The sequence below is a fragment of the Macrobrachium rosenbergii genome, chromosome 39 (genome assembly GCF_040412425.1).
Source record: "Macrobrachium rosenbergii isolate ZJJX-2024 chromosome 39, ASM4041242v1, whole genome shotgun sequence".
NCBI classification, from domain to species: Eukaryota; Metazoa; Arthropoda; class Malacostraca; order Decapoda; family Palaemonidae; genus Macrobrachium; species Macrobrachium rosenbergii.
The window spans coordinates 1,012,501-1,033,422 of NC_089779.1; the positions used below are offsets into that span (position 1 = coordinate 1,012,501).

Below are 20,922 nucleotides of genomic sequence, written 5' to 3' on the forward strand. Positions count from 1 at the left end.
AATGTCCTTTTCATTCATTTATTTGTTATGCCATTCATCAGTTGATTTGCGCTGTCATTCATTTATTGCTTCATCAGCCGAACAATTCATTCATTCACTTATCTTTCATGTGTCCTCTTCGTTCATTCGTTCTATGTTCATTCATTCGTTCGCTCCTTCTGGAATCTTTCGGTTATTTGCTTTCAAAAAAATTCAATTTTTGGCAGTTTCATCCATACGTTTATTCTATTATGAATGTAGCTATTTATTAATTTATCTGTATACTCACTCATTCAGTAGTATTTGTTTAGGCAATAATGTCCTTATTCTTTCATTCATTAATCGATGAGTTTACATATGTTGAACTTTATGTATCTGTGTAGCTATTGATTCATTTCTCTGTGTTGGGTCATTTCCCTAATTTGCTCATCGTTCATTCGCTCGTTTTTATGCTCATTCACACATGTTTTCTATTCATGTAAGTTTAATCATTCTCTATTTTGTGTACAAATGTTTACATTATGATACCTCTAGGGAAGGATATTTGTATCTTTATGAAGCGGTTTTTATTTTTATCCATTTATTACATAGCGTAAACTCATCCTGTGTAAGACGAGGAAGCATAGAAAAAAACGAATATGGAAAGGTTGCAACTTGTACTCTTGTCAGATTTCCCCAGTTAATTACTTCGAATTATAAAATTTGAAGTGAGAAAATTTTGAATACATATTGTAAAAACCAACTTAATCATCATTCAGAAGCTGCTACCTGAAAACACTGACCAGTGTAATTCGCAAAGCCATGTTTGTAAATGTAATGCTGTTTTGTAAGAACTTGTCGCTTCATTTATTCAAAAGACGCGGCGCTTCTTGTTATTGTTGCTTTTAGTAATATTTGTAAAGGAAGCTGAATAGTGGTGCATTTATCTTCATAAAAATGGAAACATTTTCCATCAGCCCCATAACCTTTCTTTCTGGAGACCTGGTCTAGCTTTCCCCACAGGGGTAAGCCCCACTTTTTTTTTTCGTGCCTCGACTCTGTAAGGGCATTGGTTGCTTATTGGCGTTTAAAAAAAATTGCTAGATTGTGCTGCTTTGTTACTTAAAATTTTTTTTATTCAATATCTGTGAGCCGGCTTGAAGAGGGGGCGTTTTATCCCGTTTAAAATTGTCAACACAGCAATAATAGTGATGATGTTAGCAGTCAGGATTACTCCTGGCTAGCAGTATTGCTGTGTTGTCATTACATTTTATATTGCATATTTCCAACGGTCCTTAAATAGGCATCTCGTCTATACTTTTGTAAACATCGGGTGCCAGATTCAGGGTTTTATGTTCATATTAGTTTCTTGACCAGGAAAACTCGTAAAACTCTCAGTATTCGGAGGCCAAAACATGTGTACAGTTTGTGTGAGAGAACAAATACACGTGACTACGAGGTCTACTTGGATTTCATAATTCGTACAAGAAACTTGCGCACGCTTTGTTGATAAAAGTATTTACCCAATCACTCAAGCGTGTGGCTCATTGCTGCCGCATCAGCTCCCTTAAAGGTAATGGCTTCCGCACGTAAGCTTTCCTTGCTCGTTTATCGTGGCTTAATGTTAAACTCCAGCGGTTGAGTTTTTGCATAATAGTAATATACGACATTCTTCAGTATTAGGGTGACACCTAACTCTGTGAATTAGAACGTAATTGAACGAGTAGAAAACGCAATTTCACTTGTAGAAAATATACAACGTCTAGTGTATAAAATATAATTTTTAGTCTTTAGGGTGAAATTTATATCTACATAGAAAGTGAAACGTCTAGTGTATAAAATATAATTTTTAGTCTTTAGGATGAAATTTACATCTGCATAAAGCATAATTTTAGTTTGTAAAATATAATTTCTAGAGAGCTTTTCCAGGGCAATGGAAGTCAAATGTTCTTGAATAGTAATGCATTATTTCGAGAATACGTCCATTTTCAGTACGTATTGCGTTTAAGATGCAGTAAAATGCATTTTAAATCTCATTTGCATGTATGCATTGCACCACAGTATGTTGCAAAAATCGCGAAATTCTTTATCAAGTGTGAGTGGTCTTAAGGTCAAAGTAGGCTGCAAACTTGAGAGCTGCAGTTTTAAGTAGACGCCTATTCCGAAGAAAATTTCGTATTATGACCTCGGGATTGCATTCACTCATTTGAGGTAAGAGAGTGTGGTTTTTGTCACTCATTGTAGGCCATTACTCTGCCGATCTTATTTTGAAGCTCCCATATTCGCGTGGAATCATCCCGTTTTGTAAATTCCCAGGTAGTACTACCCCTGACAGTCGTAATTGTTGTAGAGCCTCGCTCCCAGTGGAGTTGGCGTAGTTACCCTCAGCGGCCCCTTTACACCCCCCCCCCCTTCATAGTGCCCCGCAGCTTCAAGTTTTGCCCGGTTTTTGCACAGTCTTCTCCCATCTCTTGTCCTCCGGCCATACATATCCACCTACGCCTCTTTGATCCAGGTGCCTTGGGACTGGCCATGAAGTAGCCGAATTTTTTACCCACCTTTTTATAAAATACTTCAATGTATTACCTTATCCGTTCGCTCCAACTGTTCGGAATAAGATTTGAGAAGCCTTAGTGGAAGGGTCGGGACATAATCTGCGCCCCTTGCTGCCACATAACAGTCATGAACTCTGGAGCAGATGATGCGCGTTCGTAAATTTCAAGGGCATGCTCAAGAGACACTGTATACGAGAAAGCGCGTAGGATGAAAGGAACCCACGCGCACATTCTCGCAAATGGATGTAGGTCTTGCGAGAAAGAGCATAATGTCTTCTTCAATAGGCGCGTTTCTAGGGCATTTTCAGTCTCGGTTTCTAATGCGATTTCCAGTGGGTGGCATTGTCCTGTTCTACATTTGGATTTAAAGACTTGGCTCTCATGCCATGATTTTTTTGTCTTGTAGTGCGAGATTATTAAGCGGAGTAAAGCCGCGCCCTCTCCTATTATTTTTATTATAGAGTCATTGAAGTCAGAAGGGGAGATTTTTATCTGAAAGTCACCCTTTGAAAACAGTATGTTCTTTTTATAAGAAATTATTTTTCATATATCTCCAATGTGGGTCCCTTAAATAGGGAATGGGATATTGGAACAATGAAATCTTCAAAAACAGGATAGGATATACTATATAAAATCCTACAAACCTAATGGTAACTTTTTATCTTACTGACGACGGTTGGTCGACCTCTCGGTGGGACTTTCGTGAATGTCATCACTCACATTGTTGCCAAAGCATTCACTCATTTCTAGGCTTTCATCCAACTGCTTTATATCTGTCGTTTTAAACAGCACAACTCACACTTCGTTCGATATATCTCGTGCTGCTCAAGATGTTTAGCTATGCAGCTTTCTCATTCCTCCCTTAGAAGAGTGGTTCTTCAGTTCACGGTGTGTAACCGTTGAGCAATTTCAACCAAACTTGGTATACATATGACTTACGATCTTAGAAATCAGCACTGTGGGGGTAAGACATCATTAGCACCAAAGGGCACCAAAGCGGGGGAGAGGAAGGTCTGGTTACGAATTTAGCATACCTGATTTCGGTATGCATATGACTTATTCTCTGGAAAAGAATACTGTGGGGTAAGACATTAATGGCACCAAAGCGGGTGGGGGTTGGAAAGGAGGTGACAGAGAGAGAGAGAGAGAGAGAGAGAGAGAGAGAGAGAGAGAGAGAGAGAGAGGGTGTTAGGCAGAAAAAGAGGGAAAGAGACAAGGAGTGTTGGAGGGAGAGAGAGGGAGATAGTGAGATGGAGAGGGAGCGAGAGAGACAGTAGAGGGGGTGTTTGGGATAAGAAAGAGGGAAAGAGACAGAGAGAGAGAGAGAGAGAGAGAGAGAGAGAGAGAGAGAGAGAGAGTTTATCAGTTGTCATTCAGAGTTATCCTGGGCAGCGCCGGTTGGTCAGCTAGTATATGTATATATATATATATATATATATATATATATATATATATATATATATATATATATATATATATATATATATATATATATGTATGTATGTATGTATGTTTGTGTGTGTGTGTGTTCAACTTTACGTCTTTCCACTTTGGGTGTGAAGTTACTTAGGTAGTTAACTTTTTTATCTCCTCAGCAAGACCTTTTCTCTTTTGATTTGAATGAGGTTGTTAGCCCCTGTCCAACTCCGTGGGTGAGTGATCTGGTGTCAGTTAACATTTTCCATGAAAAATATCTATACATATATATATATATATATATATATATATATATATATATATATATAATTTGAGTGATAATGCTTGTGCATTGGTTTGAATTATGACGGTTCATGGTATATTCTCTACATTTTCTGCCCAGAGACTGGCCTAATGCTTCCAGCCAGAAGTCGTAGGAAACAAGATTATGTATTATCTATTGACTTTATCTAGGGGGTTAATACTTGTTTTACTGATGTCCACGTACCATTTTCTTTTTTTAAAATTGGTGCCACCTTGAAAGACCTTAGGCAGAAGGAGCTTCTGGGCGTATGTAGTAAACTTTGAATTAAACCGCACTGTTGTGCTTTCCATATCATCATGGGGAAGTCAGTGGAGATTTAATGATGTTGCAAGCAAGCCAGTTATATACATATTTGTATTTCAAACATAGATGAACGACATGTTGGTTTTGCCTTTTTTGGTTATAGCTTTATTAGATAAAATTCCCAAAGCGGTTCCATTCTTCTTTGTTTCATCGAAGCTGACATTATGGCTGCCCTTGAGAGAGAGAGAGAGAGAGAGAGAGAGAGAGAGAGAGAGAGAGATAGAGATTGGGGGTTGGATGATTAGACAAATTAAATTAAATAAATAGTTGTTTGAGCTCATCTTATTGCAGTTTCACCAAACAAACGATGTTTGCGGAATGAACTGCGAATAAGAAGTATATCATAAGCTGTAATGAAGCCGGTACTTCTTTTAGAACAGGTCATATGAATGACAACTGTGATGTTCTTGAATTCTCTCTCTCTCTCTCTCTCTCTCTCTCTCTCTCTCTCTCTCTCTCTCTCTCTTCTTCATGTAGTGGAGCATATAAAATGAGATATTATAAACGTATTCGTAATGTTCAGAATATGAACATGACAAACATTTTCAGTTTCTCTTCATGTAGTATAGCATATAAAATGAGATATTATAAACGGAATCATAATGTTCAGAATATGAACATGATAAATATTTTCAAAGTTTTCCATTAGTTTTGGCAGTTGTTCTTTTTCCTTGCAAATGAACGCTAATATCATCAGATGCTCCACACATTTCGCAACCCATTTCTTATCCCCGAAACTTACACCCACATCTCCTGTCAACATGTCTTGAAACATTGTTCTTTTTCGTCGTAAAAGCTTCTAATTATTCTTCCTCATCATACATCCTCCGCGCCCTTTACATTGCATATGTGTGCGTTTTATCAGTAGCGTCCTCCACTGTTTTCTTATGTTTTCCATAACTTCTCTTACAAGTGTTGCATACCAAACGAAAACTCTGTACCTGACGGTTTTGTATTGCTTGGTTTAAGTTGCAAGATTGTACTTATGCACACGCAAGCGCTTACCCAAACCTTCATGCTTTTTTGCTTATTTCCTATGCATATTTACTTTATACCTTAGACACGGATTAGAATGTATTATATCCCTACATCACGGACATTTTCCTTTCAGGTGATATGCGAGGGCGGGCAAACAGCCGGGCAGGCCATGAGCTCTCTGGTTCAAGAGCTGAGACTGACCACCTACTCTTTAGCCCTAGCTGACTCTCAGGCTGAGGTTGACCTTGATGCGCCTGCCCACCTGCTGGATGGAGATACGGTCATCCTCCGCGATGCCATTGATACTTACGATCCAAGCACAGGTTAGTTTTCATCCTTTCTTTTGTGAGTCTAATCTATTTTGATATTAATAAGACTAACATTGATGTTTATGGTCTGTAGGCCTGTAGTCCCTTCGATGTCATGCGGTGTTTTATCGTTTTATTAGATCGGATGAGGCATAATTTACCAACATCCACGGAAACTTGTTTATCAGCTTTAGCAGCGTAATGTCTTAAGGGTTCCTCGTCTGTACTGAGGTGTACTGAGGTATTACGTACTCAATGGAAATGATACTTCATACTCCCAAGAGAAGGGACTCGCTACGAATCTACAGAAAAGATATTTTACACTCGGCTAAAGGGATAGTTGCGCCCAGTAGAAGGGAGTCTGTACTGAGGTATACTGAGGTATTACGTACTCAATGGAAATGATACTTCATACTCCCAAGAGAAGGGACTCGCTACGAATCTACAGAAAAGATATTTTACACTCGGCTAAAGGGATAGTTGCGCCCAGTAGAAGGGAGTCTGTACTGAGGTATACTGAGGTATTACGTACTCAATGGAAATGATACTTCATACTCCCAAGAGAAGGGACTCGCACGAATCTACAGAAAAGATATTTTACACTCGGCTAAAGGGATAGTTGCGCCCAGTAGAAGGGAGTCTGTACTGAGGTATACTGAGGTATTACGTACTCAATGGAAATGATACTTTATACTCCCAAGAGAAAGGACTCGCTACGAATCTACGGAAAAGATATTTTACACTCGGCTAAAGGGATAGTTGCTCCCAGTGGAAGGGACACTTCATAATGAGTGAAAGGGAAGTGCGTTGAACTCTGTCTATTCTGTCTGGTAAAGCGGACAGTTCCCGGCCGGAAATGATCTATCCTGCCGTGGGTTTATGTGTGCGGTTTAACTTGTTCATAAGAGGGTTTACAGGCTGGCGATCATTTATTTGCTTTTAATTGTAAATGGATCTGTATTGTGAATTCAGTACTCGCGCACACACACACACACGCGTGCGAGCACACACAACCTACACATACATACATATATATATATATATATACATATATAAATGTTTGTATATGTATGTATGTATGTATGTAGTTATGTATGTACACATATATATATGTATATATACACACATATATATAGCATATATATGTATATATATATGTGTGTATGTGTGTGTTTGAGTGTGTGTGTGTGTGGGGGTGTGTGTGTGTATCAGGATTTTTCTGCAAACCAAACATTGTTTCGCTTTTCGGGCGCCTCATGTGAAGGGAAATGGAGAAGGAGAAGAAAATGTTTGTTTTGGCCTGGTTATTTAACCGGCAATTAGTTAATATGGGGTCTAATGGTCCGGCAGCCGTTTCCGGTCGTTTACGAGAGGCTTGGTGTTTCTTAACAGCGAAGTCAAAATGTGTATTGTTGTTTTTTCTGACTACTTTTGAATAGAATCGATTTCTAGTAACTTTTCTGTGCCGCACCTGAAACGTTGTATGCCTTCATACTGAAGCTATTTGGGTTATTCTGAGAATATTTCAATTAGAATTGTATTTCCAAAGTTTACCCAAAGAGAGAGAATGTTTAGGTCATTGACATCGAGTCCCTTGGAGTTTCAGCATGATGTACAAGGTGACTTCACCATTCACGCAGAAACTTGTGGGTTTTCAGGTTTATGCGTACCATTGCATGCGCAGAAACACACGCGAGTATCTCTGTCTTATCTTTTAACGGTCAATACGGTGCCTGAACGTACCATCGTCCAGTCTTTTTAAGTGTAAGACAAAATAGAACTGAACCAAGATCTCTCTGTACTTTCTATCTCATTAAATAGAAATGCACACACATATATATATATATATATATATATATATATATATATATATATATATATATATATATATATAGGAAAAGCTTCTTGCCCAATTTTCAAACGAGGTAATTACACTACAGTGTAATTGCCTTGTTTGATTAAAATTTTACCGCAATCAGTCAATTAGCCTCATTACCATTAGAATGAGAACAGCCCTCTTAAGAGGATTCCTCCGTGTGTGGAGTGTTTGCAGTTACTTGCCGTGTTGTAATATTCACACTCGCTCAGCAGTTGATTGACGTTCAGGCGGAGCCGACTTGACCGTGGTGAGTCGAGTTGATCAGTTATATATCTTTCATAAAAGCCGTGTTTTCCGTGGTAAATGAGAGTGGATGCGTTATGGCATAACGAAATATAAAAATGGTTGATAACGGTGGTAATGATAAGGTGGCGAAATGATGCAGAGAAGCGATTAATAACAGGATAAGGGGAAAAGTGGTGAATGTATATCACGGGAGAAGAAACACAAAGACCTTTAAATGAAAGAGCGATGAGATAAGAAACGGAATGAAATGCAATCGCGAAGACGGGGAAATGGAATGTATTAAGTAATAGCTAAAAGAAACGATCATTTGACTCTAGAAAAAATAAGAAAATACTGAGGAAAACAAGTAGATGCAACGAGATTGTAGATTATAAAGGAATTGAGTCGATGATCGATGATGGCGCCAAGTTGTAAATGATTAGAGGTATCCTTTTGATCTCAAGTGAAACTGAATGTAACGTGACGATGATGATAAGAAAAAAAAGATAAACCGCAATGATAAGGAGACAGTCTGATATGAGATGCCGTGGAGGACACGGTATATGGCTGGAAACAAAGGAAAAATGAAATTTAATACGTTATTAAGTAATGAAATAAGACGTCCAGCCGAGATGTAACGACGTCGGATTTCAACATTTCGATTTCTGAAGTCCAGCGAAAGGACGAGGTGTTTTAACGATCCACGAAGAGTTTCAGCCGAATTATTTTAGAATGGTGTAAATGTAGACTTACATTTATTGATGAAAAATTGTGTTTTCGGTCAATGGAAAAGGACTTACTGATCAATAAACAGGCATTATTTTGTCCTTTTATGAGCTGAAAGTATTCATATATAAATGCACTGTAGCATATTGTGAATCGAGGCTAATTTACTGTTAATGGACAGATGCCCGTGAAACGTCTTTAGCAAGAAACTTATATGCTTATTGATAACTAATAATTAATTTTCCCCAAAAAGAATAGAAACATTTCTTTGAAAAATAAACAAATGATTAATGCGGTAAATAAAGAGAAACTTCGGATTTTAGTTTCAAAATCCCTTTATCTAATAATTTATCATTATTAGACATTCTTTTCAGTGAATAGAGAGTCATTCATTTACTGATGAACTTCATTGTTATTGAATGAATAAAACTGCACGCATTTATTAATTACTTTTTTTTACGTTGAATGAAGTGAAACCCATTCATTTGTCGATAGAGTTTTTGTTAAACGCTGAATGAATAGAAACTCCATCATTGCAGGTGAAAGTCGAGACGATGCCGAGTCCGGAACGCACCAGAAATCCCGCCTGAGATACAGGAACGAAATCCGTCGGTCGCCTTTGATTAAAAGTAATAATGATGCCATTTGATTGCATTCGATAAGAGAAAGTCATTTGTCTGTGCTCATCAAGATTCTTATCAGCTTCCGGTAGCTACCTGATAAAGCGTTCAGGCGACTTACTTTTACATGATACGCTGTACTTGTGACAACCTTAGTTTTTTTGCTTATTACATGAAACGTCTCGCAAGAGTTGTCAGTCAGCTCGACCGGTTTAAGAATAAGGTGTTTGGTTGATTAAGGGTCAGCTTTCCTTGTTAGACTGCGTGGTAGTCGACCTTATGCGACCAACCAGGTCAGGTGGTGAGGAAATATGTAATGTACTTTATGAGGTCTATGCTTACGGCTGTTGCTATTATCTCCTAACATTTTTTTTTTCTGTGATTCCTCAGTATGGTAACAGTAGAAGTTGTTCGTATGCTCGAAGAATTTAATTATAACAAATGTGCTTTCTCTTTCTCTCAATATATATATATATATATATATATATATATATATATTTACATACATACATATGTATGTATGCGTGTATTTATGTATTTGTGTATTTGGGTGCAACGAGATAAAATATGACGTAAGTTTGAAACTTAGATCTAATTGAACGGTGTGTTAACTTGTCTGCTAAAGTAGTGCTAGGATATACATATTAATATTTTAGGTACTGGTAAATAATGTGCACGTGGTAACGTTTACTACGTATGCTTATTGTTCGGTTCATTACATTTTTTTTTCACTAAAGAAATAGACACCTCAGTGTTTCATACTTTTCGCGATATCTAAGTATCAGTTCGCTGCTTGAGGAGGAGGAGGAGGAGGAGGAGGAGGAGGTACTTGAATCTCGTCAGTTCCTTTTGTTCAAGTATTCCGTATCTTGGACATTTTATGTTTCTAATTGGACTGAAACTCATTATAGGTTAATGTTTACAGTTGAACGTTCTCTCTCATGTTCACCATTGAACAAAGCATTAAGGTCTCGTTCATTGTTACGATGAAATAGTGCATGGTGGGAGGGCTCAGTGAGGAGTTCGCCTACGAATGTAAGTCGTTTATATTTTGTGTGGCCAAATCTAAGGAAAACCTGACGTGAAAACGCGGATGATGATGGTGATATAGGTCACTGAATAGAAGTGTTTGAAATGCCGTTATCTTCAGAATAAGAAAGCTGTAAATGTTTGTATTCGTTAAATGAAACTTCCTTCGTGAATAAATAAAAAAATTATCTGCTTTTGGTAGCCATCATCATCATCATCATCATCATCATCATCCAATTAAGGACAGTTTTGCATGGGGTGGGTGGCTGTGTCATGTCTCCCCTACTGTCACCCAGAGGAGGACAAACGAGATCCACTCAGATATTATTATTATTATTATTATTATTATTATTATTATTATTATTATTATTATTATTATTATTATTATTATTATGTTGAGAATGTATGGTATAATGATGGAAGGAAAGCGTGTAAGGATATGTGGATGGAAGTGACTGGTTTCATGTAAAAGTTGATCTGATACAAGAGTGTGTTGAGAAAGGACAGGAGTAGGTGCAATGTTGTTGGATAATAAAAGGTGTAAATGGAGTGTGGAATTGCTGTTGTTTGCTGTTGTCCTGTTGGGAAGAGTAAAGAGAGACGAGAAAGGAAGTTCAAAGTAAAAGTTGTGAGAATAAACAGGAACCAGGGAGATGCAACAACGGCTGTTAGTACTTACGGTAGTAGAATGAAAGCTGTTGATTCATAAAGGTAATTGAAAGCGATTATAGCTGTTGATGGTAGAGTGAAAGCAAGTGATAGTTCGTAGAGTATGTACGGAAGGGAAGTGTTGATTATATATATATATATATATATATATATATATATATATATATATATATATATATATATATATATATATATATATATATATATATTTATATATATATATATATAAAGATAAAATCCCACGGAGGAAGGAAACACTGGAGTGCTGAGGCCTTTGACTCTCGTCCTTTACATAGCAGTCTGCTAATTAAAGGACGAAAGAGTCGAAAGGCCTGACAGCACTCCAGTGTTCCCCTTTCCTTCGTGGATTTTATCTTTACTTATTTATTCATCACGTTCCATATTTTCGTGATTCAGTTATACATATATATATGTGTGTTTGAGTGTATATATGTATATATATATATATATATATATATATATATATATATATATATATATATATATATATATATATATATATATATATATATATAATTACTGGTAATTTTTTTTACCAGGTATGTATTTAATTGTAAAGCCACAATCGTCTTTTCTCGTTTTCAGTTAGGATACACTTGTCTCAGCCAAGCCTAAGATCTAGACGAAGAATCAAATGTTACGACGTTCTGATATCTGGGTGCCGGTTCGAATCCTGCTACAGGCATCAGAATTTCTTAATTTTGTTCTTGTTATGGATCAAAGGCCTTGTAATGACAAGTGTGTCCAAGATTATGAAGAAAACGAGAATTTTAGAGAGCATTGTAGTTATTTCACTATGTATATATATATATATATATATATATATATATATATATATATATATATATATATATATATATATAGAGAGAGAGAGAGAGAGAGAGAGAGAGAGAGAGAGAGAGAGAGAGAGAGAGAGAGAGAGTGTCTGTATAAGCTGTAGAACTCACTAAAATGAATGAAAGCCCTTCCAAATAGTTACATTAAGTCTCATCTGAAGTTGTGATACGGTACAAAGAAGTTTGAGGAGTAGGTCATTTCGTAAAAGTACAACGTTGCGTAATGGCTGAAACGGAGGTCACGCTCATCGACATGTCACTCTTTGATTAGATGTGTATTAGGTCACACCCCGGAGTGGTCTCTCTCACCTCCTCGCAGTGTAATTAGAATGTCAGGTCGTATACGGTAAGGTCTTGCCAGCTATTATCCCCGCTACTCGGTCAAGGGTGGGAACACATTCTCACGTATATTGCATCTGAGTATTATTATTATTCTCATCGCAAAATGCGGTGGCTTTAACAGGCTTTCGAATTCTTCAAACTGTATTATTATTATTGTTATTATTATTAATACTGAGCATACAGATATTCTTATAATACTAGCCGAAGGTCAAGAACGTGTATAGTTAGCTTCCATAGAATAGGCTGCATTTAATTTTGTAAAAAAAAGAAAAAGCTGAGGTGAGCACGAAAGAGGTAGAACGAAAGGAACGTCAGTAAAAATAAAAAGATCAAATATGAAATTAATAACAACAGAACAATCTAGTTTAAATTGTAGTGAATAAATTTAATAATACGTACATAAGAGCCCAATCCCCCACCAAGCTAATCAGCTCACTTTTTCCCCAGTAAAAGGTCACTTGGATCCGAATCTCTCCCAGATTCTCATTACTTTTTGCTTGTCAGCAGATCAGAATTTCGTAAACAAATCCAGACGCATATTTTTTGTATTTCATAACCGTGCTAACGAACAGCCGGGGAAAATAAACAAACCAGATCTAATAGTGAAAACTACACACAGGATGGAAAAAGAAGTTGAGTGTTTCTTGCAGTCAGGGACCATCCGGAGATGTGGTACCCGAGGTTAATTCGGCTACGACCAGCAGCGGCGTAGATGCTTACGTCAGTTCGTCAAAACATGATTGAAAGGAAGAGGTGCTACATTCTACCAACTGCCTGTGGACTTGGAAAAAGTAGAGTCAGTATTCTTAGTGAGGGGATGAACCATTCATAAAGGAGAACTCGATGGAATAAAGTAGACAGTCGTATGCGTATTTTATCGAAATAAATGGGGACAAATATTGTATTTTGAAGTGTATGACACTACGATAAAGCGGAACACGGGTATTGTGAAGCAATGACAATATGAATATACAAAGTATAAAACTTGTCATAAATGGATAGGGAGGGGTTTTGAATATCCCATAAGTCTAAAAAAATATTGATTTGAAACATACATCATTGAAATGAAATGGAAGGGAGGAAAGTTGATGACTGGTTGATTGATTTGTGTCTACTGCTGTGACAACAATAATGATCATTGTCGCCGAAAACCAAATTGCCAGGCAAACAACTGAAGTAAAACGTCCCCTCTCATTGTAACATCAGTTTTGACTAGGTAATTGCGTTGAGCTGCCCATCCCATCGGCCTTTGTAATATCTATAAAACTCTGGTTACCTGTGTTTTTGATAGAGGAATTCTTCTTCCTCTTCTTTTAACGTGCTTTTTTTCCCATTTGTATGGGGTAAGCACGATGCCTTCTTTTGAAGGACTTTGATTTGGCTTTGGGGTAGACCGTATAGTCTCGATCGGCTGCCCTGCCTGTCATCGCTTAGACCCCGGTAGCGTATGTACATGTATTGTACCAGTCACCAGCGCCCTTTCTCCCAGCAGCGAGAAGTTGTTGCACGGTTAGGTCGACAGTCGAGACGTGTTAGGTGTCTGTTATGTTTTTAGATGTTAAAGTGGCTTTGTTTGTGTGTATTAGTCTGTAACACCCATTTGCTTTTTTAAGCAAACCTATCCATTGATTAGATACATAATCCCGGGGTGTCTACACGGATAGCAAAGTGTCCGCCTAAATTTGCGGTGCCTTTGAGCGTGAAATTTATACTTCGCCACCAGCGCGTGCGGTGCACGTGCGACCGTGAAATTGTCAGCCATATTCAACACGCTTATGGAATCATTGACGTCCCGAGCGTGAGCTCATGAACTTTTATTCGACGGATATCCGGTCGAATGGTGGTAACAACGACTAATTTGTACGGCCATGTCTTCCTCAGTCTTCCCTGTATTGGAATTTATGTGGTTACTTCCACAAATTCAGGCACAAGGTATTACTTTGTGGGTGGTGCAGCGCACGTACCCCTTTTCTTTCCGTCTGTAGCCCCTCATTTACCAGACTTTGGAATCACAGTTTTCTTACACCGATGATTAATTTTATAACTTCCGCCTAGAAATTTATGCCTCGCCATTGACTGTTAATTTGGTTGTCAGAAGGATAACAGTGACAAGGAACGTCGAGGACTTCTTAGAAATTTTAGGATTCTCTGAAGGTCACGGTTTTTGGTCTGAGTGTTAAATGATGTGTCGTGTTTGGTGGCCCGTATCCTAAGTAACTTGCGTAGAAAACGACTCTTATTTTTAGACTGTCTTGGTGGAAGGTGAATTAATTCGGTTTCTAATCATTTTTTAACATTAGAAATTCTTATATTGATATAATGAAATATTCACTCAAGTATTAATACTTGAGTGAATATTTCATGAAAAATTTTTTATTAAGATTTTATTGTTTACTGTAAATCCCAAATTATTTGTTCCCGGCGGCTTTGACCATACTTGGTGCGACTTCAGTTCACAGCAATTAATTAGAGTATCAGTTACACCTTTAATTAAATCATGCAAAGTAGGCCATTAAAGAATGTTCGTGTACCGGGACTATTTCCTAGTTGATTAAACCTTTTTCCTACAAGCGTGCCTTCTTTATATCACTACACAGTACCTTGATTTTCTAAATATATGCCTTTCATATTATTTGCCGTCTATCCTCAACAGGAACAGCAAGCAAAAAATCTTTTGTATTGCTTTCTTTCATTGCTCCAATGCTGTCTGTCCTCCGTAATGCTGTTCTGCAATTATTGTGATGAAGGGAAGACAAGCATTTTAATATATATATATATATATATATATATATATATATATATATATATATATATCATCATGAAGCTACAAATGTCGCTTAATATCAAACCCACGCTGCCTCGGGAATATCCCCGATGGGGAATTATCACCGAAGGGGAATTTATAAGTGATAAATGGACGGGCACTGCCGAGTCTCGATCCCGCGACACAGATACGCACCCAGCAACTCCAGTCGACGTTACCACTGAGCTATCAAGAGAGGTATAAGTTAATCCCGAGTCTGGTGTACTTTATTTACCCGTCGAAATTGTACTCGGCTTCGGCATTAACTCACCTCCACCATGATAATTCTTTGGTACGTTTAAACCCAAACCAGTTCAATCCAAAGTACCGTTTTATCCATATAAATACTGCTTCTGTAAAAGCAATGCAATGAAGGCTTTTCGACTTGATGTCCTTTACTTAGCAGTTATACAGAATGAGGGCCATGTTTACTTTTGCAATCCTGTTTCCTCTTTTGAGATGCGTAGTCGCTACCTTCTCCAAGTCTCTTTTGGCTACGCAGTCGGCAGAATTCAACTAAAATTCCTGAAGAAGTGCATGTCTGAACAAGTGCTCTCTAAATCCTTGCCTTGTCTGCTAAGCAAAGGACAGTAAGTCGAAAGGCCTAGCACCACTCCGTTGTTTCACTTTCCTTCATGGCATTGCCTGTATTTATACATTCATCACGTTCCATATTTTCGTGATTCAGTTATACATACATACATACATATATAAATATATATATCTATGTAGAATCTACTGGTCACTTTTTACCAGACACATATGTAATTCTAATAGCCACAATGCCCTCTTAACTTCTCGAATTCTTCGCGCTTTTTTGGATATGCCTGTAACTACAATACAAGCATATCCAAAAAGCGTGAAGAATTCGAGAAGTTAAGAGGGCATTGTGGTTATTAGAATTACATATATATATATATATATATATATATATATATATATATATATATATATATATATATATATGTATGTATATGTACTTTTCAAGGTAACTTCTTGAAGTTACCTTGAAAACATTGTTACTGTACTTCCCTGCATTAAGTGAGGAATATCCTCTCGCTTTTGAATTGGCAGCAGAAAGAAAGAGTGGTCCTGTTAAAGGTACCGTAATTACGACGTCACAAACTGCCCCCCTGTTAACACAACTGGGAAGAATTTTCCGTGTACGCACAGTCAGCGGGTTAGTATAATCACCGAGTTCGTGATCAAGTGATGTGCAGTATTATTGCAATACATCAGATGTTTGTTATCTCTGTGTGAAATTTATTAAGCTGACTGCGCTAACTGTAAAGTGCAGACAAATCGCGGTTTCGAATTCGTAGGCCAATGTGGACGATTGGAAATGATTTGGCTGTGACACAAGATATGTCATGAATTGGAAATGTAATGTCCAAAACGAAAGTCAGCACGTACATCGATTTTACTATTTGAGAATACATAATTAAGTTTTCTTCTACCCTGTCCGTGCAGTTTTTTATTTGACTCGTTACTGAGTTGCTAGACCTGGTTCATTTTGTTTAGGGTGGTTTCTGAGATGCTGGATATAATGTCAGGTTTAATGTCTAGTATTTAAAGAAAACTGTAGCTTTGATAGTTATTGCTTTATGAAATACTGAGTTTTTTCTCAGTTAATTTAAGGTGAACGAACGCTCGTGGAATTAACGCCATCATTTCTAATTCAGTCTAAGTTTCTAGATATTATCGTGGCCAAAAATAATCGATTTCCGCTGGGCCTGTTTTAGGTGGCAGCAGGGATATACAAGTTGAGGTGGAATATGAATTATTTTGTTTTGAAGTGTACCTCAGAAAGTGGAAGAATTACTTTCTGATAGACGACGACTCCTTCTATTACTGTAGAAAACATTTTAGTCTTGTATTGAGAAGGTTTCTGAGGAAAATTTTGCTTGCGGTTGTATGTATGTATGTATTTATGCACCATCAGTAAATGAAGCAGAATGGAAATTCGTGAAGAGACGTATTATGGTGCTTATTATGGCGATTACGTTTTTAGTAGTATTTAGGGCATCTTCACTGCGCCATGTGATAACAGCTGTTATAGCGGAATGTTATCCAAGGAAATATAATGTGAATTAACATTGTATGTCACTTAATTCACGCATATGTGTGCAGAAGAGCAGATGCTTGTGCATATTAGTACACCACTGGTACTCGAACGTGCATGCCCTCTCACACACACGCACTATATATATATATATATATATATATATATATATATATATATATATATATATATATATATATATATATATATATATATATATATATATATATATATATATCATGCACTGTATGTGCACGTGTATGAGAAGCGAAGCCGTCGTTATCTACACCCGCAGGTATATGCGAAGAGCAGGACGTTCACACGAACAATGGAGCCGAGATGAAACCTATTATTAAAGATTATTAGAGAAGAAAATCGTATTAGAGGAGAAAAAAAAATGATGATGTGGCCTTTCTCTGTTGATGAACACCTCAGCTTGATTTATAGCCGGTGATTATTAGTGTTAATTTGATTAGTCAGGTTGTTTCTTTTTCTTGTAAAGATCCATAACTTTCTCCAGGAGGGTCTTACTACATCTGTCTTGACTGTTGTATCAGGTGCAGCAGGCGAGATATAAATATGTGTGTGCGATCATCTGTAGCTGGGGCATTCTGTCTGCCCGTCTATTTATCTGTCTATCTATCACACACACACACACACACACACACACACACACACACACATATATATATATATATATATTTTATTTTTTTATTTTTTTTTTTTTTTACCGGCATGGCCGGGCTAGGTCTGTCTAGTTCACATCACAATCTAAAACACATCTGACTGACTTGTCCACACCCATAAAAAGGACTAAGTTAACAGTAAATATAAATGGAAGAATTTAAGGGAAAAGCAAGTTTTCACTAATTAGATTATCACAGATCAGAAGGGTATTGCACAGGAGCTCCTCACTAGCTCCTTGACACTGTTCTTACGTTAGTTCACAAATCCAACAGTGGCAGTACCAAAATAATGCACAATCTAGGATGGAAATTCTTGTCAAGAGAATCACTCTTAATCTACAACAAGTCACACTATGGTATGAAACCTCTAAAATTAAGTAAATATACAGAAACTCTTGCCATGGGGAGCATATAAATCTTCAGATATAAATCTTGAAGGAATCTTCCACGTCGGGAGATCAGGTATTGGCACTGTGGACAAACAGGCAGGGCCATAGCATCAAACGCCTATTCTGCAAGGCAAACTTACTGTGACTTGGTTTGCAAGGAAAACACTTACACGCTCACTGTGGAACTGCTGAAGGCTTAGAGGGAAACAATTAAGATTAGCAAATTCCATGAGCTGCTTGATGTGTAGGCCAGACTTTATAATTAAGGCAAGGGACTTTGGTAGGACATTGTTAGCACGACAAAGATTGACTAGGACATGGGAGGGGGGTTGGAGACCGACCTGGCAAGGGTTCTACTCTGTGTCTGGCTGATAACGAACTGCCACTTGACCCTTGGCCTGGCCCTTATATAGCTTTTCATTCCCACCTTCCAAACTCGGTCCCGTGTGTGGGTGATCGTCCGTTAACTTGCCGGCTCCCGTCCCTCGTCATGTTGACATCCACAGGACTGGTGCTGGAATAAGGAGATGAGACGACAGTAGCCATGGGAAATTAAAGGCCAGCAAAGGCGGGATAATAGGCAAGGAGAGAGAGGGTGGAGATTCTCGTCGAGACTGCAGTGATTTAGCTAGTGCTAATGTTCAGGGGTGTTTTGACCACTTCCGTTCCCTTCAGTCTGGGTGGTTGTGAGTCGGATTTCGGTCTGCTTTTAGTTATACGTTAATCTTAATATGTGGAGCTTTCACGTGTTGTTGCATAACAGTTGCACTGTTACAATATATATATATATATATATATATATATATATATATATATATATATATATATATATATATATATCCCTAAGAGGGGTTAGTGCTGCCAGTGCACCTCATGCATTGCACTGTAGTATTGCTTAAGATTCTTTGCAGTGTCACATCAGCCCCTAGCTGCAACCCCTTTCATTCCTTTTAATGTACCTTCATTCATATTCTCTTTCTTCCATCATCCTCTCCACCCTCTCCTAGCAGATGTTTCATAGTGCGACTGCGAGGTTTTTTTTCTTGTTACACCTTTCAAGCCTTTTTATTGTCAGTTTTCGGTTCAGTGCTGAATGACCTCATAGGTCCCAGTGCTTGGCCTCTGGCCTAAATTATATATATATATATATATATATATATATATATATATATATATATATATATATATATATATATATATATATATATATATATATATATATATGTGTGTGTGTGTGTGTGTGTGTGTGTGTGTGTGTGTGTGTGTGTGTGTGTGTGTGTGTGTGTGTGTGTGAGCGCAGTTTGGTTTGCAGTAGGATTGTCCAATTATTACAGTTGCCTTTAAAGTTGGGAGCATCGATTATTTTAGGAGAGCTTTGTAGTTGAATTCCTACGAAGAAAAAGGATGAGAAAATAGATTTCTTCGTAATGAGATCATGCAGTTCAGTTTAACTTGGGGAGCATGAATTTCTTTTCGGATTTTAGAAGTGAAATCAAGTGTGGTAACAGAGAGGGAGAGCAGGAATCGTTTGCGGTTTGACATCAGTTGGTGTCTGGACCATACTAATAGTTCGTTAGTTTCGGATGTTCCATTCGCAGGTTGAAAAGGTAAAAAGATTACAGAGACCGTTACTTCGTCTGTTGACGTATTGGCTGCAGGTGTCATGTATTTAACCAGGTAATCAATACCGTTACTTGTATCATTGTTATTGATGTATAAATAAAGTTCAGTCTGTAGAGGTCATGTTGTTAGTACCTTACGAGATAGAAAGATTTTTTTTTACTGTGCTCGGTTTAGCTTGCAAATTTATCGAAACTGGTAGCCACTGCTTTCTTAGTGAGGTCGGTATCTCTATGCTTACTGGTTTTTTACCTGTAAATATGAACTGTATATTTTATGGTAGGTATTGTTGATGTATAGATGAACTGTAATTTATTTTGGGGGGGCGGGTGTCAGTGTTGATCCTAGCCATTAGCAAAATAGAACCACACAACTCAGAATGAATTATATTTCTGCTCCCGCATCCACGTGAAAATTGACCTGACTGGAGTTTCACGGGGATATCTCGAAAATGTATATGGGAGGACTACAAATCTTTTGACGTCTTCGCGTTGTTATGTACTTATTCGAGTTTTTAATTATGTTTTTTTTATGCAATTTTGCTTTCGAAAAAAATACAATTGATACGATTTAACATGATAACGATTCTTAGCATTTACCGAAATCTGATATACCTCAGTTAGCATAAAGGAATTGAAGTATATAGCACGTTTCCTTCATATTTAAGCCCATAATTTTTCGGGAGTGGGCTGCACCATATCACTGGCCCATTTAAGTATAAAAGAAATGTAGTTATTGAGCAAGTACTTGGGTTTAGTGTCGTCGATCGGTTTGAAATATTCAGTTGACTTTTCATATTTTTAAGAGAGCCTTAAAGAGCGTAGTGAGCCTTTCAGTATTGGCATTTTCGGTGTAGCTTCCTTATTCACAAAGATCCCGTTAGATTAAGTATTAGAGTTTGTGAGGAAGAAAGCAAGGGTGTATACATTTCCTCTCCAGTGCGGTAGAATGTGTCGAAGACTCAAATTTTAGCTTGGTGGTAAGGCATACTGACACATAGTTCGAGTAGCTATGGGTTCCTGATTATCTTCCATACTTACCATTAATTTGGAGATGGCCCGTCCCGTAAAAATTTTACGGGCTGCCGAGGAGACAAGAGCTCGTGCTTGCACAAGGCCGGCTTAATCTGGACTGACTGACTGGACTGTAAATCGTATCGCAAGGTCTCTCTG

At 37.6% G+C, this 20,922-nt stretch overlaps 1 protein-coding gene across 4 annotated transcripts in view; it reads left to right on the forward strand.

The window, feature by feature from the left end:
* LOC136825629 (uncharacterized) overlaps positions 1 to 20,922 on the forward strand; it is a 690,903-nt gene that overhangs the window by 85,229 nt on the left and 584,752 nt on the right. For 3 of the 4 annotated variants that reach the window (XM_067082226.1, XM_067082225.1, XM_067082227.1), the window contains exon 2: positions 5,669 to 5,858. In XM_067082226.1, coding sequence (XP_066938327.1) covers positions 5,669 to 5,858 — 190 coding nt within the window. Of the gene's footprint in view, positions 1 to 5,668; positions 5,859 to 7,919; positions 7,970 to 20,922 lie in introns of those variants that run through there. The other variant, XM_067082230.1, reaches the window with a different exon arrangement.